Source organism: Procambarus clarkii, chromosome 76 (assembly GCF_040958095.1).
Source record: "Procambarus clarkii isolate CNS0578487 chromosome 76, FALCON_Pclarkii_2.0, whole genome shotgun sequence".
NCBI lineage: Eukaryota > Metazoa > Arthropoda > Malacostraca > Decapoda > Cambaridae > Procambarus > Procambarus clarkii.
In genome coordinates, this window is record NC_091225.1 from 17,205,546 (window position 1) to 17,232,206 (window position 26,661).

Here is a 26,661-nt window from a genome sequence, read left to right on the forward strand (position 1 = left end):
TTTATAAACTGTACATACATATATTTGTGTATATGTATGGAATATTTTCCATTTTGTTTAAATACCTTCTCCACTCTTCATGGCATTTTGACAAATCACTATACATTCTCTGTATGTATTATAGTCACTATGTGTTATACAGCTTGTGTACCACTATTTCAACAGATGCATTGGCACGAGTGTCTGCGAGTGACCCAGATGTTGGTCCCATGCGAGAATACTACGACACTTGTTTGAATTACATGGAGACATATAATGAAACAATGCGCTTGGAGCAGGCCAAGGACTTTTTCAACAACATTTCATTGGTATTTAATCCCAATGTAGGAGGCATAGTGAATACTAGTGACGAGTGGCCGGGCTACGACAATAACTTTGATTTAACATCCTGCTTGGCCAAAATGATGAAGTTGCACTTGTAAGTATTATAATGACAGTTATCATTAATTATCTAATGAAAAATTAAGTATTGACTTTGAATAATGATATAATAACAAGGTCTGAGCATAACCATTATCTTAAGCAAATAATGAAATGCCAATTATATATATATTTTTTAAGTTCTCTGCTTTGTAGGTTACAAAACTACTGGGATTCATTTTTGTTGTTGGAGTGAAGAACCAAAATTATTTAATTTATAAGCTCCTCATTTATTGCTTCAAATATTTTCGGATATTATATCTATTAGTGCTGGATATAGCTTGAGAAAGCCACCAGAGCTCACCTAGAAATGGGTATTTCATTATATTTAATATTTTTTTTTTAGTTCAGTATTCACTCTGTTATTCAGAATAAGTGGTTTGGCATTTTATAAAATGAAGGTTGGGTCATCAACAAATAAAATTGGCTTCAGGTGATGATTGGCCTTTGGAGGTCATTGATGTATATGGGAACGACGAGTGGATCAGGAATATGACCCTGTGGAATGCCAATATTAATTAGTAGTGTTGGAAGAGTAGCATACAGTATATGTTTTTATAATTAAAATTTCACATAATAACTTGTTTCTGCAGCACCCCACTGTTTGATCTGCATCTGGATGTTGATGGTAATGACACTAAGAAGTTCGTGCTCAAGCTCACCCCACCATTGTTTGACTCGGCTTTCAGCAATGATTTGGCCCAAACAATCTGCCTTCACAAATATAAACTAAGTCTAGAAAATGCTACACTTACAAGTAAAACAATTGATATTAATTCAGAATATGAAGAGTTTCAACAATGCAAGGTGAGTGTATTTTGTTACTATGTATTTGTGGAGGGAGCCCCTGTCATCTCCCTCTAGCCAGGTGTCAGGGAGCCTTCAGGGTCGCCCAGAAATTGGCCTTTCATTACATTCAATGCTGTTTTTTTAGTGTTTATTGATACAAATTTAAACCGAGGATTTATCAACATGCATTGAAGGGTACATATCATGGCTGCACCAAGGTATGTAACACGATGCTGATTTAACAGAGTTTATGAACCATTCTTGCCCACAGCGGTGTGTGAACCTACAGCCCATCCTCCTGTTCTGGTAGTACTTATAGTAACGATGAGGACCATAGTATATATACCCACATACAACAAAATTAGATAGTAGAAATCAGCACTTTTCAGTTGGATAAACCAGAAAACTGTTTTTTACTTGTGTTGCAAAGACAAACTAAACTAACCTAACCTAACCTTCCTAGGCTTAAAACACCATATCTGAGGCCTAATAGAGTATAGTACATACATGTGCTATACTAGGCATAGAAATATTTAAGTTTTTTTTAAGCTTCATTTTTTTTAACGGATTCCTTACTAGTAAGTACAATACCATCTAAAAGCTAAGTACGTACAAATTGATGATTATTGACGACCGTCACAATAGGTACTATGTAAACAGGAGGATGGGTTGGAACCAACGGCCTGTGGGATTATTATATTAGCCTTCCTTGGTATCATTTATTTCTTGTCTAACAATTTTCTTCGACGTGATTGTTTTGTAATTCATACTATGCCCTACGGGATTGTTTTCCATCACACATGACAACATTTCAGAATGTACAGGGAATACATGTGCTATCAATATATGAAATCAGCAAAATAGATGCCAAGATGTACATGTTGATGTTTCATATCATGATCAGAAGGAAAGACAATCAACCGAGGTCAATGTTTGTATACAAATGTTGTGCTGGACTCTATATGTCTCTATATACAATTCAGTTGCCCACAAAACATTAATTTGGCAAGTTAAATGTCAAGTCAGTCTTGCACTGAAAAAATATGTCAATGAAAAGTTTGTTATCATGATGTACACATTAGCATTAGATTGGCTAACAATATGCATGTTATGTGCTGTTTATATATACACCATTATATTGAAGCTGTCTAGTTACTAATATTGGTATTTACAGTCTCGTGGTGCTGGACTTCAAGCCAGACTGGAAAGAATGAGTCTCGCAGTGAATGAGATGAAGCTGATGGAGAACTTTGACAACATCACTCTTAAGGAGAAAATTCTAGCAAACACGAAAATTAATACTAACTTCTTCTTGGAGAGTCTAGCTGATGTAAGTCCTTCATTGTGTAGCATGGACTCTTCCGCACTTGTGCTCATGTTACCCTCATCACTGGAGCAACGCTAATAAAGAATAACAGTGAAGTAATGAATCATACAAGTAATTACCTACACTTAGGTAATACTTGTATGCTTCATTACTTCATGTTTTTCTTTATTAGAGTTGCTCCAGTGATGAGAGTAACACGAGTAGTGAGGAGTAGTATGCATGAGAGTAACACTCCAGTGCTGTTAACAAGGTGTTGCTCCAGTGATTTATTGAAGTGATGCTCCAGTTTTGTTGCTGAAGTGCTTCTCCAGTGTGCTCTGATGCTACTGTTAGTGTTGCTCCAATGCTGTTACTGAACTGTTGCTCCAGTGTTGTTGCTCCCACCCAATGCTTCCTTTTTCAGAAGTGCTCATAATTTGCTACTGTATTATCCATGTTTGACTTAAAACAGCTTGGGTCCTTTTGCTGTAACAAGCTGTATTTATATTACAAATATCAATTTTTCATACTATATTTCTCATCAGCTCCTGCCAAAGACACCGGACATGCGGAACAAGAATATCAACAAAGAATATGAGGAATTCACTCTCAAGGAGCTGATTGATGGAGACGTCTTCAATACTCAAAAGATAAAGTTAGTAATGTTATGATTCCTTTGTAATAGGTTCTCTCTCATTTGAAAACATGTAATGTGCAGTCTGGCCACAACTATTTTTCATTCTCATGCAGTACTGCGGAAACCTATTGCAAGACTAACAAAATTACTTAGTAAAAGAGAATTTTGAGACTGTGGAAAACACAAAATAATACAAAGTGGGATCAGGACACGGGATCACAGATAGAAGGGGTTGGGACCAGAACAACAGATCTCACATAAAGAGCCAGGATAAAAGGTCACTGACAGAAGATAGTGAGGGGGGGGCTGTAAGATGAAGAAGGCAGCTACCAGAGGCTCCATGCATGAAGGTAGTGAAGGAACTGTGTAAGGTGAAGAAGGCTACCAGAGGCTAGCTCCACACATGAAGGTACTGAGGGGACTGTAAGGTGAAGAAGAAGGCTACTTTATTATTAAAATTATTATATCTTACATAAGAAGGCTACTAAGATTATTACTTATCACGCCATGGGTTCCAAGAAAGTCATTGGCAAGGTTCAACCTAAGAAAACACATGTGAGAATGACAATACAAAAACAGAGATCATTCATAGTGAGACAATGTGATGTCTCACTACAGACAAGTGATAAAACGTAGAGAAAATAAGTTTCTATGGAAAGTTTCTTAGGAAAAACAAGCAGTGAACCACAACCAGGTCCTAGTGGTATGCAGGCGAAACGTAGGAGAAAAAGTACTCCAGAGAAGTCATCACTGCCTGATGTTATAATGGAAGGAGACTCCCCTTCCAAACACTAACACCTCTCCTCCCCCCCCCCCCTCCTCACCTCTTCCATACGCCAACAAGTCATCAATAAAGATAAGCTTTAATTTGTACATACTATAGTATAAAATGTGTGTGTGTATATTGCATGAAAGGTATTTTAAAGTTAATATTTTTGGGAGTGTGGAACGGATTAATTCAACTTACATTATTTCTTATGGGAAAATTTCTTTCGAGTTACGACCCGTCTCCGGGAACGGATTAAATTCTTAAATGGAGGTACTGTATCACTGTATAAAAAACCTCAATTTTTGCTGATACTTTATCTACTTTGAGTTTCAGTAAAAAAGTTGAGGTTTTTTATACAGTGATACAGTACCTCCATTTAAGAATTTAATCCGTTCCCGGAGACGGGTCGTAACTCGAAAGAAATTTTCCCATAAGAAATAATGTAAGTTGAATTAATCCGTTCCACACTCCCAAAAATATTAACTTTAAAATACCTTTCATGCAATATACACACACACATTTTATACTATAGTATGTACAAATTAAAGCTTATCTTTATTGATGACTTGTTGGCGTATGGAAGAAGGTGAGGAGGGGGGGGGGGGAGGAGAGGTGTTAGTGTTTGGAAGGGGAGTCTCCTTCCATTATAACATCAGGCAGTGATGACTTCTCTGGAGTACTTTTTCTCCTACGTTTCGCCTGCATACCACTAGGACCTGGTTGTGGTTCACTGCTTGTTTTTCCTAAGAAACTTTCCATAGAAACTTATTTTCTCTACGTTTTATCACTTGTCTGTAGTGAGACATCACATTGTCTCACTATGAATGATCTCTTGTTTTTCCTGTATTGTCATTCTCACATGTGTTTTCTTAGGTTGAACCTTGCCAATGACTTTCTTGGAACCCATGGCGTGATAAGTAATAATCTTAGTAGCCTTCTTATGTAAGATATAATAATTTTAATAATAAAGTAGCCTTCTTCTTCACCTTACAGTCCCCTCAGTACCTTCATGTGTGGAGCTAGCCTCTGGTAGCCTTCTTCACCTTACACAGTTCCTTCACTACCTTCATGCATGGAGCCTCTGGTAGCTGCCTTCTTCATCTTACAGCCCCCCCCTCACTATCTTCTGTCAGTGACCTTTTATCCTGGCTCTTTATGTGAGATCTGTTGTTCTGGTCCCAACCCCTTCTATCTGTGATCCCGTGTCCTGATCCCACTTTGTATTATTTTGTGTTTTCCACCAGTCTCAAAATTCTCTTTTACTAAGTAATTTTGTTAGTCTTGCAATAGGTTTCCGCAGTACTGCATGAGAAGTGAAAAATAGTTGTGGCCAGACTGCACATTACATGTTTGTCAAATGAGAGAGGAACCTATTACAAAGGAATCATAACATTACTAACTTTATCTTTTGAGTATGTGAAGACGTCTCCATCAATCAGCTCCTTGAGAGTGAATTCCTCATATTCTTTGTTGATATTCTTGTTCCGCATGTCCGGTGTCTTTGGCAGGAGCTGATGAGAAATATAGTATGAAAAATTGATATTTGTAATATAAATACAGCTTGTTACAGCAAAAGGACCCCAAGCTGTTTTAAGTCAAACATGGATAATACAGTAGCAAATTATGAGCACTTCTGAAAAAGGAAGCATTGGGTGGGAGCAACAACACTGGAGCAACAGTTCAGTAACAGCATTGGAGCAACACTAACAGTAGCATCAGAGCACACTGGAGAAGCACTTCAGCAACAAAACTGGAGCATCACTTCAATAAAATCACTGGAGCAACACCTTGTTAACAGCACTGGAGTGTTACTCTCATGCATACTACTCCTCACTACTCGTGTTACTCTCATCACTGGAGCAACTCTAATAAAGAATAACAGTGAAGTAATGAAGCATACAAGTAATTACCTAAGTGTAGGTAATTACTTGTATGATTCATTACTTCACTGTTATTCTTTATTAGCGTTGCTCCAGTGATGAGGGTAACATGAGCACAAGTGCGGAAGAGTCCATGCTACACAATGAAGGACTTACATCAGCTAGACTCTCCAAGAAGAAGTTAGTATTAATTTTCGTGTTTGCTAGAATTTTCTCCTTAAGAGTGATGTTGTCAAAGTTCTCCATCAGCTTCATCTCATTCACTGCGAGACTCATTCTTTCCAGTCTGGCTTGAAGTCCAGCACCACGAGACTGTAAATACCAATATTAGTAACTAGACAGCTTCAATATAATGGTGTATATATAAACAGCACATAACATGCATATTGTTAGCCAATCTAATGCTAATGTGTACATCATGATAACAAACTTTTCATTGACATATTTTTTCAGTGCAAGACTGACTTGACATTTAACTTGCCAAATTAATGTTTTGTGGGCAACTGAATTGTATATAGAGACATATAGAGTCCAGCACAACATTTGTATACAAACATTGACCTCGGTTGATTGTCTTTCCTTCTGATCATGATATGAAACATCAACATGTACATCTTGGCATCTATTTTGCTGATTTCATATATTGATAGCACATGTATTCCCTGTACATTCTGAAATGTTGTCATGTGTGATGGAAAACAATCCCGTAGGGCATAGTATGAATTACAAAACAATCACGTCGAAGAAAATTGTTAGACAAGAAATAAATGATACCAAGGAAGGCTAATATAATAATCCCACAGGCCGTTGGTTCCAACCCATCCTCCTGTTTACATAGTACCTATTGTGACGGTCGTCAATAATCATCAATTTGTACGTACTTAGCTTTTAGATGGTATTGTACTTACTAGTAAGGAATCCGTTAAAAAAAATGAAGCTTAAAAAAAACTTAAATATTTCTATGCCTAGTATAGCACATGTATGTACTATACTCTATTAGGCCTCAGATATGGTGTTTTAAGCCTAGGAAGGTTAGGTTAGGTTAGTTTAGTTTGTCTTTGCAACACAAGTAAAAAACAGTTTTCTGGTTTATCCAACTGAAAAGTGCTGATTTCTACTATCTAATTTTGTTGTATGTGGGTATATATACTATGGTCCTCATCGTTACTATAAGTACTACCAGAACAGGAGGATGGGCTGTAGGTTCACACACCGCTGTGGGCAAGAATGGTTCATAAACTCTGTTAAATCAGCATCGTGTTACATACCTTGGTGCAGCCATGATATGTACCCTTCAATGCATGTTGATAAATCCTCGGTTTAAATTTGTATCAATAAACACTAAAAAAACAGCATTGAATGTAATGAAAGGCCAATTTCTGGGCGACCCTGAAGGCTCCCTGACACCTGGCTAGAGGGAGATGACAGGGGCTCCCTCCACAAATACATAGTAACAAAATACACTCACCTTGCATTGTTGAAACTCTTCATATTCTGAATTAATATCAATTGTTTTACTTGTAAGTGTAGCATTTTCTAGACTTAGTTTATATTTGTGAAGGCAGATTGTTTGGGCCAAATCATTGCTGAAAGCCGAGTCAAACAATGGTGGGGTGAGCTTGAGCACGAACTTCTTAGTGTCATTACCATCAACATCCAGATGCAGATCAAACAGTGGGGTGCTGCAGAAACAAGTTATTATGTGAAATTTTAATTATAAAAACATATACTGTATGCTACTCTTCCAACACTACTAATTAATATTGGCATTCCACAGGGTCATATTCCTGATCCACTCGTCGTTCCCATATACATCAATGACCTCCAAAGGCCAATCATCACCTGAAGCCAATTTTATTTGTTGATGACCCAACCTTCATTTTATAAAATGCCAAACCACTTATTCTGAATAACAGAGTGAATACTGAACTAAAAAAAAAATATTAAATATAATGAAATACCCATTTCTAGGTGAGCTCTGGTGGCTTTCTCAAGCTATATCCAGCACTAATAGATATAATATCCGAAAATATTTGAAGCAATAAATGAGGAGCTTATAAATTAAATAATTTTGGTTCTTCACTCCAACAACAAAAATGAATCCCAGTAGTTTTGTAACCTACAAAGCAGAGAACTTAAAAAATATATATATAATTGGCATTTCATTATTTGCTTAAGATAATGGTTATGCTCAGACCTTGTTATTATATCATTATTCAAAGTCAATACTTAATTTTTCATTAGATAATTAATGATAACTGTCATTATAATACTTACAAGTGCAACTTCATCATTTGGCCAAGCAGGATGTTAAATCAAAGTTATTGTCGTAGCCCGGCCACTCGTCACTAGTATTCACTATGCCTCCTACATTGGGATTAAATACCAATGAAATGTTGTTGAAAAAGTCCTTGGCCTGCTCCAAGCGCATTGTTTCATTATATGTCTCCATGTAATTCAAACAAGTGTCGTAGTATTCTCGCATGGGACCAACATCTGGGTCACTCGCAGACACTCGTGCCAATGCATCTGTTGAAATAGTGGTACACAAGCTGTATAACACATAGTGACTATAATACATACAGAGAATGTATAGTGATTTGTCAAAATGCCATGAAGAGTGGAGAAGGTATTTAAACAAAATGGAAAATATTCCATACATATACACAAATATATGTATGTACAGTTTATAAAATGAATGAACTGACTGTGTGTATTGATGGTGGACAAAGTGACAGAGAGAAAGCCAGGGCTGACCTTTGATGATGTGATGTGTGATGAGCTGGGGATCCTCGGGGATCAGGAATGGGTCGTCCAACACTCCCCCACACGAGTACTCGTAGAAGTCCTGTTGATTCATAAAATATAGTGTGCAGCCATTTTTATTATAGTACAGTAATTATTTTTTTTGGGAAAATAACTCCCCTTGTCCCTCCATGCTCCTTAAATTAATTGCTATTCAAATTTAGAATACTGTATAGTGCTGGTATATTACCTCACATGGGTCGATGTTGCCAAGATGCATCATATCCAACATTCGAGCTGCCAATCGCTTGCAGGCTATAGTGTTGCATGTCTCATTACCTTTTAAAAGTAAAAAAAAATACTTCAGAAGGTGAATTATAGTGAATGGGAGATCGGGAGGGGGGGGGGGCGGCACTACCTGACATTGCCTGAGTCTGTCTGTCTTCCATCTCTGTCTCTATTTCTACCTCTATCTATCTTTATCTATCTATCTAGCTTCTATCTCCCCCCCCCCTTCATCCTCCCACCCCCTGCTTCCCCTCTCAAGAAGCACTGAAACAAATGTTTGGGTCTTGGATGCTCTGCTTCCCCTTTTCCTTTTTCATTTTTTTTTTGTCAGTAACAACTTCACATTAATCAAACACCATATTTCACACTTGATGCCATGAAACACTCCATGAAAATAGCCTAGGGGTGTTTATAATTGCTAACATTTATTAAAGCATTTAACTTAGGCCTCCCCCAAACAGCCTATGCCCATCCCATATCTCCATGCAAATTTGAATCAGGTTAGCCTCAGGTGACTGACCTCCAACCTTGGACAGGCAGATAGACTGACAGGCAGACATTATCTTATAGTACTGAATATACAGGGACAGTGTCAAAGACAATACAAATACTCTATATAACAAATAATTTACTGAATGCCAAGAACACTGTTAATATTACAAGTTCTTTTATTAGTCACGAAGATGAGAGGTGTAGTCATGAGAGCCAGAAGCCTGGGGCCAGATTCATGAAGCAGTTATGCAAGCACTTACGAACCTGTACATCTTTTCTCAATCTTTGGCGGTTTTGTTTACAACAATTAAACTGTTAATGAGCTCTGAAGCACCAGGAGGCTGTTTATAACAATAAAAACAGTTGATTGGGAAGTAAACTGTTTAATAAATGTAACCTAAGCTGTCAAAGATTGAGGAAAGATGTACACGTTCATAAGTACTTGCGTAGCTGCTTTGTGAATCTGGCCCCTGGTTTAACATATTGTCTTAACTACTGCACAGTCTGCCTAGAGCTCTATTTCAATTTGGTTTGCCTTTAGAAGTTTCTTCCAAAACATGTACTGTATCTTAACTCTTGTGAGAGGTATAACATGACTCACAAGAGAAGCATGTAGTACCTCTGTTGTGGGACATTCTGTGCTTTGGCACACCCACCCTAGTGCATGATTATTTACAGCTCCACTGTCTTTGGAAGCAGCTTTTGAGACCTCAGGGTTCAGCTGTCGTTGGCACTGATTGTGGTGATACCACTACGGTCGGTTTATAACGGTTTTTATCCAAATTTGATACCCAATCAGGACGAGACATTTGTACGTTTCCTTTTACCTATGCCGCTTTTCATCTAGCAGTAAATAAGTACCTTTGAGTTAGTAGTTGTTGTGGGATGCATTCTGGGAAAGATAAGACATTTCCCTAGGGGGGACCTAGACAGGCCTAACAGGCTACTTGTGCGCAATAATGGGAAACTGGTGGCTCTCAGGTTCCCAAACACTAGTACAATATAAGTTACTGGGCCTAACAGGCTACTTTTGCACAATAATGGGAAACTGGTGGCTCTCAGGTTCCCAAACACTAGTACAATATAAGTTACTGCTACTCTAGAGGTGAATTCACTATAACATTGTCTACTAGCTACCTAAGAAGTTGGTGCTACATCTCATTCCCTTGAGTTCATACCTTTATGTAGTGTTAGAGAGGCTTCTAACATGATTGAGAAATTTTCTAACTAGCAGAAAAATGAGGGCAGTAATCAGAAGCAATGTATCCGACTGGAGAAATGTCACTTTTGGAGTATCACAGGGTTCAGTTCTTGCACCAGTAATGGTCATTGTCTACATAAATGAGTGACCAGTTATGCTTTATATACAGTGTATATATATATATATATATATATATATATAATATATATATATATATATATATATATATATGTATATATTTATATATATATATAATATTATATATATATATATATATATAATATATATAAATATATAATATATATAATATATATAATAATATATAATATATAATAATATATATATATATATATTATTATATATTATTTTATATATATATATATATTATATATATATATATATATATATATATATAATATATATATATATATATTATATATATATATATATATATATGGTATAACTCTATACAGTATATATGGTTATGTTATAGTTATGCCCTACATATATATAAGGCATGGCATGCCCTATATATATATATAGGGCATAACCTCAGTGCCCTCATGTTGCTATGTCAGTGACGTGATTAACTGAAACACTGTTTAATTTGTTAACCAAGTTCATAGTTAATGAGATGAGAGCCTGAGTTAGTACTTTTTTTTTTTTTTTGAGATATATACAAGAGTTGCTACATTCTTGTACAGCCACTAGTACGCGTAGCGTTTCGGGCAAGTCCTTAATCCTAAGGTCCCTGGAATACGATCCCCTGCCGCGAAGAATCGTTTTTTCATCCAAGTACACATTTTACTGTTGCGTTAAACAGAGGCTACAGTTAAGGAATTGCGCCCAGTAAATCCTCCCCGGCCAGGATACGAACCCATGACATAGCGCTCGCGGAACGCCAGGCGAGTGTCTTACCACTACACCACGGAGACTGCTTACAATATACTTAACAGTACTTAACAGTACTTAACGTCACTTAACAGAAGTGACAGATTTTGGTTAGACCCTTCGAAAGTTTGCAGATTACAGATTCCATAGAACTAATACTAAGGCTTCATAAGGTAAGGTTTGTATCGTGACCAAGCCATAAGAATACAGCAAGGAAGGTGATGAGGTAGTAAACTGGTTTAGAAAATCTTTATTAGTATTAAAACTTCCTTAAGCTCTGTTTGAAAGTCTTGATGTCATCATGAGGGTGTTTTCTCAGTTTTGGGTAAGTAGATGAATCTTGGAGAATCTCATGAATCTCATTTGATTAAATATGAATATTTAATAATATTCAACCTTTGTCAGCTTTTGTGGAATGAATTATTAACTATGGATTTGGTTAACAAACTAAACAATATTTCAGTCAGTCAGGATGTTAATTAATTAGTTTTGATGCGCTTCATTTATTAAAGTTCCTGATGATGATACTGTTATCTTTGATATCTTTGTCATAAAATGACTAACCTGGTTAGTAAGGCTTTTAACCCATTTACTGCTAGTATTCCCACCGTTTACCTGCTCACTCCCCGATATTTACCCAGCTGCTTCCGCTGTTTACTCAGCCACATCTATCATTTGCTCAAAAACAATGAACGTGAATTCATTCGAGTTACCAGAATTTGGAATACCGAGCTCTTACAGCACCTGTATTAGTAATGAATGCTCACTCTTGACAATTTTTTAACTAATATATTTACAAATATTAGGGGATTACTGTACAACTATTCTCATTGGGGAATTGTTAAAACTAAGAAAATCTGTTGAAATTAATCCATTTTTTGCCCTACAACAATGAATGTGCTGTATATATTCTGCCCGAAACGCTTTGCGTAATAGTGGCTTTAGGCATTGTATGTACTAGCTCCATCTATAAATCGATCAATTTATGTAAAATCTCTTGATTTTTATAAAATTTTATATATAATGTATATAGGTATATAATTTTATATACATTATATAATTTTTTTTTTTTTATATAATGACTAGTTATATTGCACTCACTTTTAGTTAAGTTATAGTATAGTGTAGTTGTTGATGGCACTGTGCTTGATAATGGTGTAGTCGAGTCATCAGTTGTTGACGACATTGTAGTTGGTTCTTCACTTGTTGACTGAATAGTTGATTCTTCAGTTGAGGATAGAGTGACTGGCTCTTCACTTGTAGCAAGCACTGTAGTTGTCTCTTCACTTGTCGGGATCATTGTAGTTGTCTCTTCACTTGTCGCGGTCATTGTAGTTGTCTCTTCACTTGTCGCGGTCATTGTAGTTGTCTCTTTACTTGATGCAGTCATTATAGTTGTCTCTTCACTTGTCATATTCATTGTAGTCAACTCTTCACTTGAATCAGTCATTGTAGTCGACTCTTCACTTGAAGCAATCGTTGTAGCTGGCCCTTCACTTGATGAAACTGCTGTAGTTGGTTCTTCAGTTGACCACTTAACTTCATATTCCGAAAAAAGTTCTGGTGTGACAGCTGTCGACTCATCTGTTGCTGACATTGTAGTGTCAAACTCGTCAGATGTTGAGGACAGTGTTGTTGAACTTACCGGTGATGTTAGCTCTTCAGTTGTTGATGCTTCAGTTGTTAAGAATGCAATATGTTTAGTGGTTGTGGATGGTGTAGTTGATTCCTGAGTGGTTGGGGAAAGTGTAGTTGACTGCTCGGTGGTTGAGGACAGTGTCGTTGACTTTTCAGTGGTTGTGGAAAGTGTACTGGACTCTGTAGTTTCTAAGGGCATTGTGGTTGTAGGAGCAGTAGTTGTAGTAGTAGATGTAGTTGTAGTAGTAGATGTAGTTGTAGGAGCAGTAGTTGTAGTTGTAGATACTGATGTAGTTACTTCTGTTGTTGCATCTGTTAGGATGTCAGGGGGTGCTCCTCCATGCTTCTCTTGACTCACCTGGAAAAAGAAACATGAGGCATGCTGAGGAGATGGTCACATTTGTGTGTTTAATGTTTAATTAAATATATATTAAAAAGGGTAAGATTAATGATTCTAATACGAATCTTCTCTCAATATTTCCTACATTTTCCTTCACTGTCGGGGTAATTGAAAAATTAACTCTCCAAAGTTCATTTTTGCATTTTTATTTATGGTCTCCTGAAAGCATTTCGTAAGAGACTTCTCACATTTTCAAAGACAGATTTTTATGTACAGGTACTCCGTTTCGTGCTTATATTTTATCTTAAGCTGATAATGTAAACGCATAATTGGTTTCCATTGAGCATCTGCCTTACAGCAGCTGCTGCAGTGGAGAAGCATCATGTTCATTTACAACAGTTGGGTCCAGTGCAGGGGCACGGTTAGGTTGAGATACCGACTACCTTGTAGTTATGTCCTGTGCAGTGGTAGTCAGGGCCAGGGCAGGGTTGGGGGACTACCTACTAGTACCTCAAAGCTGTGTCCAACACAGTGGCAGCCAGGGGCCATGCAGGGTAGTGCCCAGGAGTCATTTGGGCACTACCTACCTCACAGCTGTGTCAGGTATAGTGGCAGCAAGGGCCAGGGTAAGTTTGGGGCACTATCTACCTCACAGCTGTGTCTGGTGCAGTTGGCAGCCATAGCCACGACAGGATTTGGGCATTACCTACCTGACAGTGAGGTCCAGTGCAGTGGCAGTCAGGGCCATGGCAGGGTTGGGGTACAAGGCACAGTATGATGATGATGACCACAAACACCACTGCCAACACAGCCAAGATGACGCTTGTGCGCTTGTTGGCTCCAGCCATAATGGCTCGGCACCTGGTAAGGAGGCAGGGGTTAAGGGAACACTTGTCACATTACAGCATGGTAGCTAGTCAATTCACATCACAATTCAAAATAACTACATGATAATCTACTTTTAAAATGGATAAAAACAAATATTGTGAGATGTAGATCAATGCTGACAAATGTGGTATTCCGAGTCTTCGAAATGACAATTTAGCCAGATATCTGGTTAACGGCATTGAAATTGTGAAATGTGAATGCTGACACTATCAGCATTCAGATAGTTTGGTCATTGGTATCAGTAATTAAACAAAGCACACAATGTATGAATGTCTGAAACAAAGTGAATGAGATATCTAAATTAGTGTCTAGAAGGTTTAGTAATAATCCATTGAATTTTTATTAATATGCTTTATCTTGCTACTGTTAGACCCCATTTTGATAATGCAGTTCAGTTTTGGTGACTACTACAGTATACAATGGACCTGATAAATTTTTTGGAAGATGTACTGAGAATAATTTCAATGTTAATCTTGGGCATTATGAATCTTCCTTATTAAGAAAGATAAATCTACATTCTCTACAAAATCGAAGAGCAATGGTCGCTGTAATGGTTCAAGTGTACAAATGAATGAAAGAGTATGACGTGTTTTTTTTTATTGCACGCTAAGAATGTAAACAAATTAAAACCTGGAATAATGGATACAAATTGTACAAGTTAAGATTCAGAAGAATTTTGGTAAATACTGCTTTAGAAATAGGAATGTAGATTTATGGAAGCAGTTGCCTGATGAGATAGACATAGGGTTGGGTATGATTAGGAGATGCCTCACAGTAGCCAACAGGCCTTATGCAGTCTCCCACATTCTCATGTTTTAGTCATTACATATTCACAATGGTAGCATGCATGTGTGCAGTTTCAGTTATTTATTGGACAGTCATGTGCATTGGGGACATATGTGAATATTTCAGTATTAGGAGAGTAGCAATATTAATTAACTTGGTATTCATTCTACCTGACTTAGCCAGAGGAGGAAGAGATTTCTTCAGATATTTCGTACATGTAAGTAATTATCAAAAGAATGCATTAATCCAGCAGCCTATGTCTATACAGCACTAAATATATCGATAAAGAATATTAAAAAGTTCCTAGATACCATTCAGGAGACCATTTTGAGAGCGGAAAGACATAAGGTAATCATTGTAAAAGGGGTCATTTTCACCAAAGATTTTATCGAGGAACATTAAGTGTACAGGAACCTAAGGAAGGTACTATTTCCGATTGTTCTGAAAATTTGTATGTTTTATCAGGAAGTGAGTTATTATAAGTGGAACAATACAGTCTTGACAGTAAGGCACAGATAATTTTATCTGTGCTTTTGTTTTATTAAGTGCTCATGAGTAAATCTTGTGTCCAATGTGTAAATCCGAGGCTTTTTCATTTCCTGATTCATTCATAGGAGGAAGGCCTTCAGGATTAGATCACATTTAATGGTACAGTATTTGTTACTTGTAGTAGCTAAATGTCTATCTTTTCCACGGCTGTAGAGTGCATTATTTATTTTAATTTACCTGGGGGTGGGGTGTGGGAGGCACTATACCTCTAGTGGGCTCAACAGGGACAGAAAGCCGGCAACTTATCAAAGATCCTCTTATTGTTCCTGAGGATTTTTTCCAACTGGATTTTGAACTGAAGTAATTTCTTGTCATTTATGGCTAAGGTGGTTAGGTGGTTGCATGGGTTTATAACCTTATGGATAAAAAAGCATCTGTTTCTGCTCTACATTGTGGCTTGTTGAGCTTGAAGCTGTTACCCATTATACAGTACCTGTATGTACTACATTGAACCTTTTATGGAAGTGGTCTGGATTTATATCCTCCAACTTGTTTATTATTTTAAACGTTTTGATGAGATCAGCCCTATCATGTTTGGTTTGCAGTGTTATAAGTACTGTAGCTCTCAACTGTTCCTGATATGAGGTAAAATAGTTTTGGGATGATTTATGTCACTATGTGTTGAACTTTCTCCAAAGCAGATATGTCCTCTTGAAGGTGAGGTCTCCATGCTTGAATACAGTAGTGTAAATGGAGGCGCACCAGGGACTTGTACATTACAGTTGAATAACCATTTTCTTTTCCTTGAAGCCAAAGATTCGTTTGACTATTCCTAAGGTATATTCTGCCTACTAGGTCCTTTTTTTTCATCAATCAGCTGCATGATTGTGTTATTGTTACGGCAGTCATGATATGTATTGGTCTTGCATTTTTCAATATTAAAAAGCATTTGCCAGGCTTCTTACCATTTGTGAATTTTATGTAGATCTCTTTATAAGGCCTCAATATCGTTCTTGCTATTTACTTTTACTACAGATGTTAGCATTATCTCAAATTTGATGAAGTGGTTTGTAATTTTCTTATCTATGTATGTAACAAAAAAGGGTTGGACAAGATGAGACCTTGCAGTACTCCACTCAACACATTTTTATCAGTCAGATGCATTTCCATATCTGACAACCTTTTGCTTTCCTTATTCTAACTGTTGCTTTATCCACTGTAGTATTTTTCCAGTTGTTCCATCTGCTTGTAATGTCTTTGCAGGTGTTTCATACCTGGAGAGACTGGAAAGAGTTCTGCTTATCAAAAGCTTCAGAGAAGACCATGTACACTATATTACATCTACTGGAAGTCTATCTGAATAGCTAGTTACAGTCTCCAAAAACATGAGCAGGTTAGTAAGGCAGAATTTGTTTTTAACAAACCCATGTAGTGTTGATTTTATTAGATTTTGCACTGTGAGGTGGTGAATAATTCCCTCCTTTAGGATTCTCTCTGAGCTTGCAGGTGTGTAGGTCATGCTTATTGGTCAGTAGCTTTCTTCTGAGCTCTTCCTGCCTGTATTGAAGATGAGGGTAACATCTTAATATTTCCAGTCTAGGGGAACTTTCCCTATTCTAGAGATTTTCTGAATAGGAGTTTCAGTGGTAGACCCTTAAACCAATTCCTTTGCAATATTGGACTGAATTCTATCCACATCTGAGCGATAAATTTGTCAATACTCTTCCTTATTATATCACACATTATGGGAATACCCCATAATTCATTCTCTTCACCTGCTTCTAACATTTGTGTGGGTATTGGGATGATATCTAAATCTTTCTAGGATGGACACTGATACAAAGTGCAGTACTGTATTAATTTAGTGTTGGCTGCCTTTTTATTATTCATTTTAATATGGCTGGTCTCAACTTTTATAGATACCAGTACAGTACTACCAAGTGTTTTGTCTTAGGTTTACAGCTTATATAGGCATAAAAAGGCTTAGGTCTTTTTTTTTTAACGAGTTTTCTTTCATATTTTTTGGCTGAATCCTGGTCCGGCTTCAGTGGAAGCCTCGGGAAACCATTGTGAGCTCAGTAGAACTTCAGGTTGCGATCCTTTTAACCATGTCATGGCCAAGTTGACTAGGGCATGTGTGTGTGGGAACACCCACCACATAGGTTTGAATCCTCAACACAGTTCCTATGGATTTTCTCAATAAAATTAATATTATTATTATGTTTATAGCACAGCTTAATTTATGTTCTGTGGTTTTCACACACGAGAACACCAGTGTCGGCTTCCCATCTTCCTTTTCTGAAGATAACAGAATGGAACATATTTTATCTCACATTTGGCATTACTGTATAGTGAGATTACGCTGTATATAGTTTTCCTCCACTACACTTAACTAGTCATTCCATTTAGTAGTTAAGGGGCAGCTTTGTAGTCTGATGAACCAGTGACAAATGGTTCTGCTAAATGTTAATTACAACCATTGAGGAAAGGTCAGTGACGTGAAACCTTTGTAGGAAGTCTCTTAAAGGATTGTAAATTGCCGTGTGGGGTTTCCAGTGGTTCTCTGACTAATTCAGAGAACTAGAATTAAATCTAGTTCCTCAGGGTCCCTGTTCCCTGACCACAACCCGGTCTATAACAATAAGATATCCTACATGGTTACCGATCTGATCACATCAGGCTACTGAAGCTCATAGCTTGTTGATCAGGAACAGTTTAAAGAAATTAACCAAATTTACACTGTTAAAGACAGGAGATAGAGAAATGAGAAAAAGACAAAGAATAGATAATGAGAAACAGAGAGAGAGATGTATCAGAGTGGGCAGACAAAGGATGCTGGATGATAAGGACAGATTTTACACCACTTTAGACACGAAAAGAAACATCCACATCCTGTCCTCTGTATCAGTCCTGAGACTAGAGTGCTAACATGGTCTTCGCCTACTTATTAACTGACACTCATCACAATCTGTAAAAACATTCCTCCTTTTGATTGATGTCTTGGATGGGTGTCTTTTGCAGTGCATGTGTGTTTGTGTCTTTCATGGGGGGAGGGTTGTCTTGTGGTGTTGGGTGTGTATTGTGGTGTTGGGGTGTGTCTTGTGGTGTTGGGGTGTGTCTTGTGGTGTTGGGGTGTGTCTTGTGGTGTTGGGTGTGTCTTGTGGTGTTGGGGTGTCTCTTGTGTGTGTTGGGGTGTGTCTTGTGGTGTTGGGGTGTGTCTTGTGGTGTTGGGGTGTGTCTTGTGGTGTTGGGGTGTGTCTTGTGGTGTTGGGGTGTGTCTTGTGGTGTTGGGGTGTGTCTTGTGGTGTTGGGGTGTGTCTTGTGGTGTTGGGTGTGTCTTGTGGTGTTGGGGTGTGTATTGTGGTGTTGGGTGTGTCTTGTGGTGTTGGGCGGTGTCTCTTGTGGTGTTGGGGTGTGTCTTGTGGTGTTGGGGTGCCTCTTGTAGTGTTGGGTGTCTCTTGTGGTGTTGGGGTGCCTCTTGTAGTGTTGGGGTGTGCTTCTTTGTGGCAGGGTCGTGCTTCTTGTGGCAGGGTGTGCCTCTTGTGGCAGGGTGTGCCTCTTGTGGTGGGGATGCATAATTACCCAAGTTTAGTTACAGGATGAGAGCTACGCTCGTAGTGTCCCGTCTTCCCAGCACTCTTTGTCATATAACGCTTTGAAACTACAGTACTGTACTGACGGTTTAGCCTCCACCACCTTCTCACTTGACTTCTTCCAAACCGTCTACCACTGTTTGCGAAAGTGAATTTTCTAATATTCACAATCGACTTGAGAATGGTCCAGGACGGACCGAAACGTTGTCGTCCCTTCACTTTCTAGTGTGTGGTCTGGTCAACATTATATAATATTTCTCATTCATGGGGGACCTCGACCACGAGGATTCAACCATAAGGACCTCAACCACGAGGATTCAACCATAAGGACCTCAACCACGAGGATTCAACCATAAGGACCCCAATCATGAGGATTCAACCATAAGGACCTCAACCATGGGGATTCAACCATAAGGACCTCAGTCATGGGGATTCAACCATAAGGACCTCAACCATGAGAATTCAACCATAAGGACCTCAACCATAAGGACCTCAACCATGGGGATTCAACCATGAGGACCTCAGTCATGGGGATTCAACCATAAGGACCTCAACCATGAGAATTCAACCATAAGGACCTCAACCATGGGGATTCAACCATGAGGACCTCAGTCATGGGGATTCAACCATAAGGACCTCAACCATGAGAATTCAACCATAAGGACCTCAACCATAAGGACCTCAATCATGGGGATTTAACCATAAGGACCTCAACCATGAGGATTCAACCATAAGGACCTCAACCATGAGGATTTAACCATAAGGACCTCAACCATGAGGATTTAACCATAAGGACCTCAACCATGAGGATTCAACCATAAGGACCTCAACCATGAGGATTTAACCATAAGAACCTCAACCATGAGGATTTAACCATAAGGACCTCAACCATGAGGATTTAACCATAAGGACCTCAACCATGAGGATTTAACCATAAGGACCTCAACCATGAGGATTTAACCATAAGGACCTCAACCATGAGGATTTAACCATAAGGACCTCAACCATGAGGATTTAACCATAAGGACCTCAACCATGAGGATTTAACCATAAGGACCTTAAGATCTCATTAAGACCTTTTGTGCTCCTCTGTAATTGTTTTTGCATTACAGCTCACAAGATGAGTATGGGGTGCACAATAAACTAACTGCCTCTGGTGGCAACAAAGTGTAACTCTATCTTATCTTTAGCACCCACAAGTCCAACACTGCCCATCTCTCACTGTTAAAGTGGTCCACAAGTCCAACACTGACTTTTTCCCCAATGGTGAGGTGACCCCACAAGTCCAATACTGTGGCCATCCCTCAATGGCCCACAAGTCCAATACTGTGGACACAATACCTACAACTAGATACTGACCAGAGGATTAAACCATCAGCCAGATATTGACCTGGTAAATATTGATCAGAGGGACACAATAATGTACTACTAAATCATCAAAGTTTCACTGTTTCAATGACTGGTAATCAAGAAGCTGACACTGTGGCTGCTGAGATGCAAGATCCTAAACCAGAAAGACAATCTTTGGGTCTTGCTGCATTAAGAATTTTGAGTTGAGTGGACATGGCAGTAACAATCATAAAGTCACTTGACATGCTAGAAGTTGTGGGATTGTTGAGTCAATCCAAGGCTGCTATAGCCTTTTATCCGCTCCTTAACTAAGGCTTAATGGCAGATTGTGGAGGATCTTTGACAGTTCCAGTCCACAAAAGCTGGAAGTGTATGTGGAAGATCTCGGTCTTAGTTCCAGTCCACAATCACATTCGTGAACCAAAATGCCCAAAATGCTTTGCATACTTGTGGCTTTATTAAATAGTCTTTTTATGTAATAACTTTTCAACCATTATACCATGTACTGATGTATATTTTGTAAATATAAATTATTATTATTACATGTACATGTATAATTATTATTGTAAGTACTGTACCTTCATTGTCGACAGTATTTAATCAAACATTATTTTATATCAGATGATGGCAAATACACTAGAGAATATATAAAAACATCCTGGTATGTACAACAATAGTCTTCATGGACAATCTTAGCTGTGGATGGAACATCAAGGCTCATACTGGACAACTTCTCAGTGGGGAACAGAAAAAAAAAAGAAATTGAAAACTTGAGTGAACTCCTGCCTATGACCAAGAAGGATACTCACCAGAAGGTAGAATTCTACAACCAAGGTAAGATGGGTGGAACTACAACCAAAAGATAAACCTGGGTAGGTAAGGCAGACCAGTGGAGTACGAGGTGTGTTACACCCACTGTTTGACACCACTGACCACCACTGACTCTCTCCCCTTGTCCTGTCCCCCCCCCTCCTCCAAATTCCAGGACGTGACCCCCACCAGATAACATGCCTTCCTATCTCCGTCTCCCCAGCTATCTACCAACTGGTCGTTGTGGGAATAACGTGCAGGATACGTTGGTGATAAGTCACTTGCTCAACACACCAGGTGGCACCTCGCCCATCCTTACCACACACACACACACACACACACACACACACACACACAAACCAAATACACATGCAGATATACACAAATGGAATAAGTACACATGTATACTCACCTAGTTGTGGTTGAGCTCCAGCTCTTTGGTCTTGCCTTTCAACCATCAATTAACTGGTGTACAAATTTGTGAGCCTATTGCACTCTTATCATATCTAATGTACATTTGAAATTGTTTATGGAGACTGTCTCCACCACAACATTGCCTAGTGTATTCCATTTATTAACTACTCTTGACATTGAACAAATTCTTTCCAGTGTCTCTGGCTTATTTGGGTACTAGGTTTCCACCTGTTCCCTAGTTTGTGGTTCCACAGGTTCCACCACCTGTGCTAAATAGTTTGTCTTTGTCTACCCTGTCAATTGCTCTTGAGAATTTTGTATGTGGTAATCATGTCTCCTCTAACTCTTCTGTCTTCCAGTGACATGGAGTTCAGTTAAATAGCCTTTCCTAGCAACTCATACATCTCTGCTCCAAGACTAGTCTAGTGGCATACCTCTGAAAGTTCTCTAACTGCATCTTGTGTTTGACTAGATATGGACTCCTTGCTGGAGCTACATACTCAAGGATTGGTCTGACATTTGTGGTATAGAAGGTTCTAAATTAATCCATTTTATTCACACACACATACACATCTTTTTTAAATTACCTACCAGAAGAAACACAGAATTATATGAACATGTTTGCAGAGGATGCTAAGATACAGTACTAGGGAAGGTAAAAAAACTCTGACAATTGTCATGCCTTCCAAGAAGACCTGGATAAAATAAGTATATGGAGCACCACTTGGTAAATAGAATTTAATGTGAACAAATGCCATGTTATGGAATGGTAACAGGAGAAAATAGACCACACACAACCTACAAATTATGTAAAAAAGCTTTAAGCAATTCTGATAAAAAAAGAGATCTAGGGGTGGTTCAGATATAAAACTGTCACCTGAGGACCACATAAAGAACATTGTGAGAGGAGCCTATGCTACACTTTCCATTTTCAGAATTGCTTTTAAATACATGAATGGTTAAATACTAAAGAAATTGTTCACGACCTTTGTTAGAGCAAAGCTGGAATATGCAGCGGTTGTATGGTGCCCATATCTTAAGAAGCACATCAACAAACTGGACAAGGTGCAAAGACATGCAATTAAATGGCTCCCAGAACTGAACGACAAGAGTTATGAGGAGCAGTTAGAGGCATTAAATATGCCAAAACTAGAAGATAGAAGAAAAAGAGGCAATATGATCACTACGAACAAAATAGCAATGGGAATCTACAAAATTGAAAGGGAAGAATTCGTGAGACCTGGAACTTCAAGAACAAGAGAGCATGAATTCAAGCTAACTTAACAAAGCTGCCAAAAAAATATAAGAAAATTTACTTTTGCAAACAGAGTGGTAGACTGTTGGAATGAGTTAATTGAGAAAGTGGTGTTCAAAACCCACAGTAGTTTCCAAGCGTTATACAATAAAGAGTGCTGGGAAGACGGGACACCACGAGCATAGCTCTCATCCTGTACCTACACTTGGGTAATTACACACACACACATTCTCCCCCCCCCCCCCCCCCCTTCTGCTCCTTCCCTCTTCCTACCCCCTCCTCCCCCCCCCCCCCCACATTAGCTTCTCTTCCCTTTCATTAAATATAATATTAGAGAGTAATGAAACTACTGTGTGGATTTCATTTTTTCTGATAAAAAACTCTTCAGGGATATCAACAAATATATCACACTCGACCAGAATCGAATCCTTGAGAATTGGATGTGGGATGTGAATAATTATTAATATTTTTGAATCATTTAACATTAATATATGTTGATCAGGCCTACCCTGACCAGCCTATATCTATCCCATGCCCCAAACCATTTTCCCTACAAATTTGGGTAAGGAAAACAAGCCATAAGTGTGTGTCCAAAGTTGGAGGCTAAACACACACATTCTCTCATATAGGTCTAGATATACTATATGTACAGTATTTCTGGCAATAATTTCCATGGTATACAACCCACATCAGACAAAGACAGCCACTTGAGGAGATTTTAACATGAACATCTTCACGTAACCTTCTAACTGCACACCCATGTTTCGAGGGATTTCCTGGTGTGCATAAAAAAAATCCAAAATATTCTTCTTCCTTTCTAAATCATAAGACTTTTTTTCTGATGTCAACAAAAAAAGTAATAATTTTAATTTGACTGTAGTGAGGTGAAATTTGTTTGAAAACCTAAAATTCTGAGAGTTAATTTTGCAGTGTCAGTGGTTTCTACTATAGACATAAAGTAAATGGATGGTGATGCACCTGATAGTGCCTATTTATTTTTATTTTTATTATCATTATTATTAGTGCCTGGTTAGACAACCACAGCTTTCAGAAATTTATCCAATATGGCAAACAATTGCCAGAGGTTCCTAGTGTCGAATGACAAAATCTTTAGGATTTCTTAAAATTACGAGGCACATTAAATCCCACAAGCGACAGGAGCACCGAATCTATTTCTTGAGAGCAACAGTGGTGGTTTAATGGTTATTTAAACTTCTCAGATTGAAGTGGATCATTAAGCTTTAGATTTGGTGTATTGCAAATCATGTGATGAATAAGTAGCCATTAAAATGTAGTAAATAGTTTTTATTTATTTATAATAGGGATCATAAGTAAAATAAATAAATGTATGGGGTAAGGCATATAGGAATCTAGTATTTATTTCTAGAAGTGTTAGCAAAAAAAAATGCCTAATATTATTTTCCAGCTGTATCTTGACCTTGTTAAGCCCTATTTAGATTATACTCTTGAATTTGGGGCTCTGTATTTAGAATGGAAACAAATTCACATGAATGCCTTCAGAGAAGAATTAGAAAGTTAATCCTGGGAAATAACATTTTAAATATATCAACACTACATGGAACTTGAAAGAATTAGCATAAATTGGATAAGCTTAGATTTAGTAAAGACCCGGGAATACCATATACTGTACTGGTTTGAAAACTGAGTTGTTGATTTGTGAAACAAATTAACAGGTAACAATAGATGTGTCATCACTGGATTGTTCTAAGCATATGTTAGACATGGATGAGTTTTGGTGGATGTAAATTGGGGGTACCTCATATGGCCCAATAGGCCTTTGTATGTTCTTGTTTAAAAGATATATAAATTCCTTATTAAAAAGCATTATTTTATTTTCAGGTACATCAACAAAAGGACAAGGAATCATAGTTGTAAATTGATATATACAGTAATACATTGCATGGCTAAGCTTATTTTAATCACGTAAGTCTATAAAATATAATTTGGTAAGGCTACTTGAAACTGGTGATAAAATGGTCACAATTAATTTTTTCTCTTAATACAAAAATAATTTGAAGAATTACTCATCTCATCATTGTCTAGTCTTCCACATAATTGCTGTATTATGTACTACAGTATTTGACTATATAGTTATCTTTTTGTGCTGAATATGGCTTAACGATGGTCCTTTAATAATGGACCATCATTATTAAATATTCAATCTAAGTATTAGTCTTCTTACATACATAACAACATTGGGTTTTTTCCTCACTTGTGTATTTTTGAAATTTATACAGTATAAGGAATTTAAACCGTCTTTTGCACTCTCCTGAGTGCTTTGTCAAGGTCTGAGTGAGTGATTAGGACAAGACTTACATCTCAACGTCTAATGAGGCTGCTATCCTGGGTCCAGTCCTCTTATCCTTCTCGACCGCCTGACCACGTCACCTCAATCCTGGACTTCTGATGTACCTGCGGTAATGTCTTCTGTGGAATTTTGGTCATGTGTCCTTTCTGTAATCCTGCTACTCTGAGAACTGGAGTTTTTATTAATAGAGGTATTCATCTGTAGGCTATCCCTCGTAATCCTCTCCATACCCTAGGAACGCGGCTAATGGGACCGCTTTCATTCATCCATTTATTGAGATCTAATTTTAATTCACTCATAATTATTTTCCTAGTACTGTACAGCTTTTGTTGCCAGCAAAAGTATTCAGAGTATTTGTTTGAACCCCTTGCACTACCCTTCTAGTTCTAATATTATTATATTTATAGATTATTTCACATGTCTTAAAATCAACATTGTGATCCTTTCCCAACTATGGTTTGTTACAGCACTGTTACCAGCCATAATTCTACATGCTTGCTTATGTTCTTCAATTGTGATCTCAAGCTTTTGCCCTGTTTTCCCCACATAGACTCCATTACAATCTCTACTAGGTAATATATAAATGCCTCCCGGATTTCCATCCTCCCCAAGATAACCAAGGAAGGTTATCTCAAGATAACCTCCCCTACTCTATTCTAATCTTTTCCCTAATTGTATTTTGTTAATTGAAAACTTTATGTTTTGTATCCACTACATTACAGGTCAGTTTACTTAAAAGAGGGTAATAAGGCAATTTCAAAACCATTTTCTTCTCAGGATTCCAAGGGCGTCTCAGTTTTAGTGTAAAGGATGCCTTTAGCTTTACCGTGTGCTTTTTCAGTGAACCACGAAGGATAATCTAAATCCAAAAACTCTTATGTTAAACTTCTAGGTAAGATGGATCACAGATCCTATAAGCTCTTAAACAAAGTGTACTCACCAGTCTTAATCTATGAGCTTATAGGATCTGTGATCCATCTTACCTAGAAGTTTAACATAAGAGTTTTTGGATTTAGATTATCCTTCGTGGTTCACTGAAAAAGCACACGGTAAAGCTAAAGGCATCCTTTACACTAAAACTGAGACGCCCTTGGAATCCTGAGAAGAAAATGGTTTTGAAATTGCCTTATTACCCTCTTTTAAGTAAACTGACCTGTAATGTAGTGGATACAAAACATAAAGTTTTCAATTAACAAAATACAATTAGGGAAAAGATTAGAATAGAGTAGGGGAGGTTATCTTGAGATAACCTTCCTTGGTTATCTTGGGGAGGATGGAAATCCGGGAGGCATTTATATATTACCTAGTAGAGATTGTAATGGAGTCTATGTGGGGAAAACAGGGCAAAAGC

The 26,661-nt window shown here is 37.8% G+C and overlaps 2 protein-coding genes and 1 long non-coding RNA gene across 3 annotated transcripts in view; 2 read left to right on the forward strand and 1 right to left on the reverse strand.

The window, feature by feature from the left end:
• LOC138357192 (uncharacterized) overlaps nt 1–4,867 on the forward strand; it is a 17,845-nt gene extending 12,978 nt beyond the window's left edge. Inside the window, exons 6-10 of the mRNA XM_069313841.1 lie at nt 166–418; nt 1,014–1,227; nt 2,384–2,539; nt 3,061–3,170; nt 4,795–4,867. Of these exons, the coding sequence (XP_069169942.1) occupies nt 166–418; nt 1,014–1,227; nt 2,384–2,539; nt 3,061–3,170; nt 4,795–4,867 (806 nt within the window). The remainder of the gene's footprint in view (nt 1–165; nt 419–1,013; nt 1,228–2,383; nt 2,540–3,060; nt 3,171–4,794) is intronic.
• A 1,125-nt stretch (nt 4,868–5,992) lies between these two features.
• LOC138357096 (mucin-22-like) lies at nt 5,993–21,468 on the reverse strand. Its single transcript, XM_069313646.1, has 8 exons — nt 21,312–21,468; nt 14,107–14,257; nt 12,520–13,414; nt 8,797–8,885; nt 8,559–8,649; nt 8,079–8,330; nt 7,270–7,483; nt 5,993–6,113 (listed from the first exon to the last, which is right to left on the reverse strand). The coding sequence occupies exons 2-6, from the start codon at nt 14,242–14,244 to the stop codon at nt 8,092–8,094; spliced, it is 1,452 nt and encodes a 483-aa protein (XP_069169747.1). The 5' UTR covers nt 14,245–14,257; nt 21,312–21,468; the 3' UTR covers nt 5,993–6,113; nt 7,270–7,483; nt 8,079–8,091.
• Nucleotides 16,814–25,168, forward strand: LOC138357097 (uncharacterized). Its single transcript, XR_011224785.1, has 3 exons — nt 16,814–16,952; nt 21,124–21,336; nt 24,842–25,168. It is a non-coding gene; the product is annotated as an uncharacterized lncRNA (long non-coding RNA).
• The last annotated feature ends 1,493 nt before the right edge of the window (nt 25,169–26,661 follow it).

Bases quoted from the DNA above. Each gene is read 5' to 3' on its own strand.
- LOC138357096 (XM_069313646.1), bottom strand. From the start codon at position 14,244: ATGGCTGGAGCCAACAAGCGCACAAGCGTCATCTTGGCTGTGTTGGCA. The intron at 13,415-14,106 runs GTAGGTAATGCC...TTCTTTTTCCAG, and splicing joins GCACTGGACCTCACTGTCAG to GTGAGTCAAGAGAAGCATGG. The intron at 8,331-8,558 runs GTCAGCCCTGGC...CTATTTCAACAG, and splicing joins CACACATCACATCATCAAAG to ATGCATTGGCACGAGTGTCT.